Source organism: Lonchura striata, chromosome 4 (genome assembly GCF_050655825.1).
Source record: "Lonchura striata isolate lonStrDom1 chromosome 4, ASM5065582v1, whole genome shotgun sequence".
Taxonomy (NCBI): domain Eukaryota; kingdom Metazoa; phylum Chordata; class Aves; order Passeriformes; family Estrildidae; genus Lonchura; species Lonchura striata.
In genome coordinates, this window is record NC_140706.1 from 70,248,397 (window position 1) to 70,257,627 (window position 9,231).

A 9,231-nucleotide genomic window follows, 5' to 3' on the forward strand; every position below is an offset into this window, starting at 1 on the left:
GACAGCAGGAATTCTTCCCATCTCTGTGTACAGCAGAGATAAATAATCCTTTCCTACATCCTATGGAAAACAGCCACAGAGTGTGGTTACCCTGGGCATCCAAGGCCTCTTCCTATGTGCTCCCTCTGCAAGTCATCTGTAATCACCAAGAAGCCAAACAAACCTAACACTATTAAAATATCTGCTGGGAAATGGAATATGCAATTCTACATGGAATAAATTCCTTATGCCTGGATAGACAACTTACCTTTGCTCACACTAAGTAATTTCTGGTCACTCTTACTCATATTTTTCAGTTTTTCATAAACAATGTAGCCAGCCTAGGAGGGAAAAGAAACTACTAGTATTCTATACTCTACAGAGAAAAAAAAAACAGTAACAAAAAAACCTAATCAGGAGTTAATCAGGCAAATCATGGCACCAATACAGCATGACCAGCAGAAATCTAAACTGGAATACAGCTCCCATCTAATGACACTAATTACTACCCTGACTCCATTGTCCATCAGGACCAGGTTGCATGTTACAGAATGCTGCAGGAAGGGCCAAATGCTGACTTGGGACTCCCCCTGGAATGGTTACTCTTAGACAGGTCCCAGAGTGGGTCATCTCAGCAAGCTGGCTGCACACAGAAGGCTCGCAGTGCTCAGCTCCCAGTCCCACCATCTGCTCACCTCATTCAGATTTCATGCCGTGCTCCAGGAGAAGAGCTACAAACACACCAAGATGGATTCAGTGTGTTTAGTATTTCCCTTGGTATGAATAATGAGTTCTAACAGAAAAACACAGCCTAAAGCCAGCAATGTGCTAATTAGGCTACACGTGTTGAAAAAGAAACTAGTTACTCCTTCATGTTTTCCTGGGAGGCTCCAAAAGGCAGGCCAGGTGAACAGAGCATAGTGGGAAAGATGCACTGCCTGGAAAAAATGGCTACAAAAGCTGAACCAGGCACAAAAAAATGGAAAATGTTTTTTGTACTGTTTTGTGTCTTCACAGGTGCTAAACCCTCCATGGCTGAACTTCCAAGTAAACGAGAAGTAATAAAAGAAACCACTGTCCCTCTTCCCTTCCTCTAGGTCTAGAAATAAGAGACTGAAAGGATTTTTTTCCCTTAATTTTCTCCCAGGAAGCAGGTGGCAATTGGTAGCATATTGGTGAAACCCTTCACAGCACTGCAGATAAACCAAAACTCATGCAGAACACAAAAAACAGGGACTTCTGGAGAAACACAAAACTCATATGCAACTGAGCTCTTCCTGAAAATCCATATTATGGTTCTCCTGTATTAGCCACAGGTGAAGGCTGTGTTCCTCCCAAGTTGCTTTTGAATTTCACGTCCAGTACTACATTTAACAAGATTTGGCTTCATTAGCAGCTAAGAAAGAAGACAAAAACAGAGGGAAACACATCCAAAAGTGGCATCAAGCTGCAGGGAACACCTGCAGACAAGGGACTAAAAAAAATACCCAGCAGCTAGGAGCACACTGGAGAAGGGATGCACTCCCAGAGGTAGGAATGCTGATCCCCTGTGGTACATACATAGGCATCTGTGGCTGCATAGAGCTTCTGCTCCTCGTTGAGTGGAAACTGCTCCCAGTTGCTGCATCGGACAGACTGATCCTTCAACAGCTGCCTGCCAAAAAGGTGCTTCACCAAGCCATTTAGACTCCACGTCTCCTTGCACTTCAGCTGGGAAAAAAAAACAACAAAACACCAGAAGCAAAGGATTTGTTTAAAAAGGAAAGCATCTGCACCTCCCCAGAAAGAGCAAAGCATACTCAATCCCTTGTTAGCAGCCAAGAGCTCTGGGTTAGCCAAAGCATACTTAGTTTTTTAAAGCAGTAACTCTTCTCAGTGCTGTCACACTATTAAAAATACAAGGCATCTATACAAAACAACCTCTTGGTTGATAAAATAAAAGGCCTAGACTTAAACAGCACCCCCTCTCTCCTCCAGGATTCTCCTGTTATTTGCCTTTATAATTAGAAAAACTCAGTATCCAGCACCAGGGATTTATCTAATAAAACCACAGGAATATTAAAGCCTGCCTGTGCATGTTGGACATCTTTTGTCAGGCTGAAGCCAAGCACAAAGACAAGAGCACAGCTCTAGCCCACGAGTCTCAAAGTCTCCAAAAGCCACCCCAGCACGCTGCTGCCTCCAATTGCCTTTGCAATTCCTAGTCAGCCCCAGTGGCTGCACTCTGCTGTGTCCAGAGCCAATCTGAGAAACTTTCCTTCAGAGCCAAGGATCCAGGCCTCAAGGGCACAGCCTGCTGCTATTACAGCTTGGAAAATGTGCCCAGCTGGGGAGCTGAACAGCAGCAGTGCAGCATTAGCAGCTCATTGCCTTGAGTCTGGTATAAAAAAAAAAACAACCCTCCCAACTGTTCTTTTTAGGCTCCCCCAGCCCTTCCCCTCCCGTTGTGCCATTATATATAACCCTGTTCTTTTGTTCTCTTTCAAGTTTATTTTTGGTTTGTTTTCTCTTCAGCAAAAGACATTTAAGCTGCTATCAGAGATCACATTGCTCATCTTCACAACAAATTATCCCAAGTTGAATGAGGGGATAAAAAATAAAGTGGGGTGACTGAGGAAACTGCAACTTGGAGAAATAACAGCTCCTCTTATTGCTTGAGCAAAACAGCTAATTTGCATCATTTCCAAACCAAACTCTACATTGACTCCTATGGAAAGCACTGTGCTGCATCACAGAAGGAAAGAAAGGTGTGGAGAGACCAAGCACAAGTAAGGTGCACACAGAAAAAAAAGCTTTAAGGGATGTGCTAGAAATAAGAAACCTTTGGCTCCTTTCCCTAAAAGGACAGCACAGGTGGCCCTGCATCAAACCATCTCTGACACAAAATTGACACTCTGGGCACGCCAAAGGCAGCACAACTTGTAAACAGCAGCTCACCAGGTGCTGGAAACAGCACTCAGAGCTGAGGTGACACCGGCCTGAGAATCATAGGAATAGAGATAATCCTACAGAAAATCTATTCCCAGATTGTGTGGCAGAAACACCTCTGCAGGAAGGGCTTCAAGGAAGACCTTGATGCCTCCCTCAAGCACCCAGCAAGCCATGGCAGCAGGGCTGCCTTCTGGTAGCCTGTTGATGAGGTTCAGCCATTGCTGGGATAATGACACCACTGCCAGCAGAACCACCAGGCCCATCTCCATCACCAAGAATTAAAGGAAAAGCACCTGAAGCTGAAATCAAAAGGCACATCTTGTAAATACTTGAAGTGAACAGAGCTGAGAGGGGACAAATGTTGATTAAAAACTGGCTTTTTCTGCAGGCTTTCAGAGGTGTTTTTAAACAGTTTCTGAATAAGTTACAACAGATCTCTGCTTTATTCCACAGAGCACCTTTACTATTGGAATGAACTCCAACCAAGACAAGGAAGCCTTCTTTTGCACAGCAGCACCACAACAAGATTCCCTCCCACAACAAAAAGGTTTTAGAGTTTTACTTTCTCATTAGCAACGTCAGCCAGCTCCACAAAGCTCTTCAGTTTGATTTCAAAGTCACTCATCAGCTTCCATTGATCTCCCTCAATTCCTACGCCAACCTTTTTAATTGTTTCATCTTCGAGCAGCCTTTTGAGTCCCTTGGGAAAACCTAAAATAGATTAAGCCCAAACATGAGAAACTAAATACTGGAAGATGCCAGCAAGCCTAATGGAAATGACAAAATCCAAGCACAAAGGCCATCTGCAAAATCCTGTGCTTTTAAGGGAAAAGCCACCTCTGTTTATTTGATTTCTCTCTGGAATGACTGAAAACTTCAGCTGGTTGTGATGGGTCATCTGCAGACAAGCAAGAAAGAAATAGTTGAAATACACAAATCATCCTGCACCTGGAAACAAACCAAGTAAAAAAAACCAAAACAACCTAAAGATACTTTAATTCTCAAAATTCAGTGTTCATTACATGAAATCCAATATTATTTTACTATTTTCCCCATAATTTCTTCACGTTTTTTGCTATTTCACATTTCTGGGCAACAGTTGAAACCATAAGCATGGCAAATCACCAGAAGCACAGACTCTCTGGAGTCAAACTCAGAGCTAAGGCTGGGCTGCTCCAACAACAGCATTTGGAAAACAGAATCCACCAACCAGATGCTGTGCCAAGCCCAAACATGTCAGCCTTGTCAGCAAGCAAAAACCCACAATGTTCCAAGATGCACACAGACACCGAGTACTGTATTTTGATTTCTCCCAAACTGATGGCACAGCAAACCTGGATCAAAGGGTATTTTCAAGCTTACAGGAGTGAATTAAAGCAGGCAGCTTTCTCATCTCTTTTTCTACAGGAAGAACAGCCCCAGACACTTCATCCTTGAACAATAACAGCCTTTTCATCCCCTGTGTGTTTGCTCCCATTTAGAATTCAGAGCATCTTATTTAAATCCATACCTTCAGGACCCCACAGCTGGATACCCTGAATTAGTCTCAAGTGCAAATCTAGTACCTGCAAACACACAACTGCACAGGCACACAGTGCTCATCTGCCTTGGGTTTCAATTTCAAACATCACCTTTTCTCAGCCCTGCAATATGCATTTATGTGCTCCAACAAACACTTAGCACTACGGATTTTATTTGTGCACTATTTTTTTTGTGCATTAATTATCTCTGCCCTCTGATGGCTGCCACTGTACAGGTACATTTGCAGCTACAGCCACAGTCAGCTGTGCTGTGGACTGGGAAATCACAGAGCTACCCCAAAGCATTAAAAAATAACTGGTAACCCCCCCCCAAACAGTAGCAGCCTGGTGCTGTGAGAGGCAGACAAAGCACAGCACTCCCAAAGCACGTGAGCTATAGGAAAAGATGGAAAATCTTCCACATATAAAGAGGATTTAATCAAATAAAAGCCTGCAACATACACAGAGGCTTGCTGTACAAGGGGTTTCCACCTGAGAGAATCATCATTACAACCTTACAGGATGGGCACTCCCCAGTGGAGGACTCTGGCCCCATTCCCACCACCTCATTCCTAGAAAAGTGACTAACAGAAAACAAAAAGTCTAATTTGAAGACTGTGCAAAAGCTACAATCTGAGAAACAGGTCACATTTTGAGAAATCTGTAAGGAAATAACAAAATACTAAAAAAACCGAAAAATTATGAACAATCTTCCCAATAAATAAATAAGTGTGGTTTTGCCATCTATAAACAGTCCAAGAACAGCCAATTCCTCCTGCAGGAGAAAGCTTTTTCGCTAGGACTTATTGCTTTTTATTGTGGTTTGGCCAGCATTTCTGCAGATCACATACACTGCCATAACAAGCAGAAACTGGCTCTGGTCCCTGCACAAGTCACTCAGTTCAAAGTGCATCCTCCATTGGCAAGAGCAGGCATTTCAGAAAACCATCCAGAGGGAAACACCACCTTTAGCTGTACCACAGCAGCCACACAAACATCTTCCCTGCCAGAATCAGAAGCATTCCAGCTCTTTATGGCTCTCGCTCCCTCAGCTTCCTCTCCTCACATCATTTTCCTTTGTGCTCCCCAGCCTCCCTGATGGAATGGCCTCCAGCAATTAAGTTTTCCACCCCATTTGCTCTAAATGACAAAGGATTGAACACCAACATTAAAATGATCGCTATTATACCTCAGCATGAGTCCCCCAGGGAAATCAGAAACCTCTCACAGGCATAGTTTTAATCTAACATTTTAAACCAAAGGTTATAAAATTGCCAGCTCCTTCCCTCATCCCTATTTTCCCTATTTGGAAGCTTTTATTCACATCCATAATGAATTCAGCCCCTGCTAAGCACACCCCCTTCTCTCCCCACAGCTGTAGCACACCAGGTACCCAGTATTCTTTCCCAAAGCTGATGTCATATAATGCAGGAATTGGGAATAAAGAATACAAGAGCCATAATTTTTGAGGCTTCTTGTTGAAGCCAAATTAAAAAAAAAACAACAAAAAAAACCCAGAAAACAAACAAACAAAAAAAACAAAACACAAAAAACCCACAGCCCACTCTATTTAGGTTCGCTGTTTATTTTGGCACTAAACAGAAAACTCACAGGAGCAGGGAATTAAATTTTGAAAACTGGAATATTCTCACCCAGAGAAAAATAATCCCCAAATAAGACTCTTCTTCCCTGTTCAGAACCCACACCCTGTTTTTAAGCACACCTGGCAAGCTAAGATTGTCTTAATATACAGGCACTCCTCAAAGAATAAATCCCTTTATCATAGGTGGGAAAGGGGAGAAAAAGGAAGGATTTTTACTGTCCCATGTGGTAGGGTATATTAGCCATTGCTCAACGCTTCAGTTCAAAGATAAGCATGAGAAACAGTGAGAAGTCCATGCCCTAAATAAGAGCAGAGGTACAGTACCTGCCATGGAGGAGACGTGAAACAAGTAACACTTGTCCTCAGTGACACACATCTGGATTACAGCTGTTTTGGCCATCCTCCCTTTGGTGTATGCTGGTGGCCACTCGATGTCAAAGCCAACAGCAGCCCCATCTGACAAACTCTGCCTGGAAAGGAGCAGACACCCCCCACATTTACCTGCTGCCACAACGCCTGGCACCCCCCAGCAAGGGCACACGGGCTGTGACTGCCCACATCACACGTGCAAGGCACAGAAAGCTTTTCACAACTCACAGCACTTGCTGCTGGCTCACAGAGCCACCTGAAGTGCTCCAGAACCCTGCAGATCTGCCTGCTAAGACTAGCACATGGCTGGGAAATATCTGCAGGTGGCGGGTGCAGAGAAGGACAGGGAGAGGACACTCAGAAATCACCAGCAGGGCAAAGCAAGCACGTCAAAATGAACTGATTTCTTGCCACTCAAAGCAGAGTAGGGCAATGGGAAATAAAATAATCTCCAAACACCTTTCCCACACCACCCCCTTCTGCCCTAGACTCCCAAATTTCCTACCTCTTCCCCCTCAGCAGCACAAGAGGGACAGAACCTTTAACCCCACTACTAAAACTTGGCCACACAGGCCTCAGGGAAAAGATGATGGAATGGCCTTTATTCCATAGAAACGTTCTTGATTCATCCCACGACCCCTTGAACAACAGCTCTTTATTTACCCCACAGCACTGGAAGTTTTGTACAGAGTTCTTTTTCCCCAGCAACATGAGCTGTGCTACACAAAACCAGGAAAAATAATCATGGATTTGCACCATAAATAAATTTACTTTATTTTCTTTACACATACAGTCCCAAGTTAGGAATTAGCATTTCTCCATGAAGTCACTGAAGCTCATGGAATTACCCATTCTATGGAAGGCAATCGATCTGATATTGGAGCCTTCACAGCTTCTGCTCCGAGGGACAGAAAGGTTCAGCACTGGCATCTCTCACAAGGCCAAATGGGAAAATATTCCCAAGAGCCTGATCCCTTCCAAAAAGAAAGGAGCACTCAAAGGAAAGAAAGAAAAAAATGGAATATGAACTGTTACCTGATATCTTCTGAGAGAAGAGAACAGTCACTGGCTTCGTAGCTATAAACAACAGAGCCACAGAACTCCAGGAATGGCAGCCCATCCTCCAGAACACTCCTCTGGGCACCAGACTTCTGGCAAACCAAAATTGGGAGAGATTGGTTATCTGCCACACCTGTCCTCACATCCATCCCACAGCCCCTTCATCAAAACATTTGGGCTCCTGCCCAGCTTCTCCATTTAACTCTGAGCACTCAGTGAATAAAAAATTGCTGTTGTTTCACCTGATAACTTGTAATAGCTAAGCTGCTAACCACTTACTCATCAGCTAATCATTTACTCCCACTTTGTGGAATAAAAGCTGCTGAACTGCAGCCTCTGCTTTCCCCCTCCCTCATTAATTAATTAATTATCTAACTGTTGAAGCTGTTTCAGGCGTCACAGGGATGGTCCCGCCTCGAGGGCATTTTTATACTGAACTGCTCACGCACACAGGAAAAAAAAAAACAAACAACCAAAAAACAAAACAAGGAACACTTAGGGGACATCAAAAACAATGAGCAATTAATTCAGCTGACACAGCTGCAAACCAACCTGGAATACTTAACATATCAAGGCCACCAGAAGGGCCTTTCCAGAACCAACTCCCCAACTTGAAGGGAGGAGAAATCCCCCACCCTCACTAATGTAGAGCCCACATTCCTGGGAGAGCAGCAGGAACATGAAAATTCCCTTGGAGGCACAAGCCTAACTAAAAGCACATTCTCCAGAGCTGGGCTGTTCTGCAGCCTATAAAGAGCCAGGACCTACCTTTTTGTGCCCCAAAGAAGTTTCCTCCTGGCTCTCTGTGAGCATCCACTGGGGATACTTACCCCGCAGGCCAGCAGCTACCACATCCATTTTTGGCACATTTCTGTGATTAATGAAGAGAAGAACAAGAAATCAGAACAGTCTGCAGCTCAGGTGGAGGTCAGCTACCACTATCATCAGGTCTGAACAAGGTGATGGAAATATTTTAATTTTCAAGGCTAAGCAGACTTCTCCCTTGGGGTGCAGAAGCACAACCGTTTCAACTCCAAAAAGGATTTTGACACCAAAACGTGGCAACAGCTCCCCTTTATAACCACTCACTTTATTAGACTGGGACTGCCGGGAACAGGAGAGAGCAATTCAGAAGCTGAAAATAAAAGACACCCTGCAGCACCCACCGCTCCCAAACCAGCTGTAAGTTCCAGAGCACTCCCGATACCCACAAACGATTCCGCATCCCATCCCGCCACAGCCGCACCCACCTAGCCAGACCGACGCCGACCTCCGGAACTCGGGATCGCTCAGCACCCGATGGGAGCGCCCAGCCAGGCCAGGACTCCTCGGGATAACCGGCAGGGGACACGGAGCCGCCCGCACGTCCTCACACAACAGCCAGTGCGGCCGATTTGCCACAGGACAGAGCACCCTCAGCGCTGGGCAGGCTGCCGGGGCCCCCTCGGAGCGGCTGTCCCACAGGGCTCCCAGTGCCCTCAGCGCTTCACGTGCTGTCCCCCAGCTCAGCAGGCCCCGAGCGCTGCCAAGGGCTCTGAGCGGGCCCGTCCCGCCGCCGCGGCCTCTCCGTGCCCGGTGCCTTGGGCGCGGCCGCCTCCTTCACGGAGCCCGCGCTGCGCGCCCATTGCGCGTCACGCCGCGTCGCGCCGTAAATACGCCACAGATGGCGGCCCGCCTTCGCTCAGGTTACCCGAGGTGACGCGCACGCGCAGTGCTGCGGCGGCCGCGGGGCACTGTGGGTGTTGTAGTCCCGCGGCCGTGAGGGCCGCG

The 9,231-nt window shown here is 45.8% G+C and overlaps 1 protein-coding gene across 18 annotated transcripts in view; it reads right to left on the reverse strand.

Annotated features, from left to right (window-relative positions):
• The window catches only part of WRN (WRN RecQ like helicase), a 28,230-nt gene extending 19,119 nt beyond the window's left edge, over positions 1-9,111 (reverse strand). For 8 of the 18 annotated variants that reach the window (XM_085578368.1, XM_085578365.1, XM_085578366.1 and 5 more), the window contains exons 1-7: positions 8,712-9,099; positions 8,230-8,332; positions 7,438-7,553; positions 6,358-6,503; positions 3,473-3,621; positions 1,540-1,689; positions 248-320 (exon numbers count right to left, since the gene is read on the reverse strand). In XM_085578368.1, coding sequence (XP_085434494.1) covers positions 248-320; positions 1,540-1,689; positions 3,473-3,621; positions 6,358-6,503; positions 7,438-7,553; positions 8,230-8,319 — 724 coding nt within the window. In that variant the 5' untranslated portion in view covers positions 8,320-8,332; positions 8,712-9,099. Of the gene's footprint in view, positions 1-247; positions 321-1,539; positions 1,690-3,472; positions 3,622-6,357; positions 6,504-7,437; positions 7,764-8,229; positions 8,333-8,711 lie in introns of those variants that run through there. The other 10 variants (XM_085578377.1, XM_085578376.1, XM_085578373.1 and 7 more) reach the window with 8 other exon arrangements.
• Between the last annotated feature and the right edge of the window lie 120 nt (positions 9,112-9,231).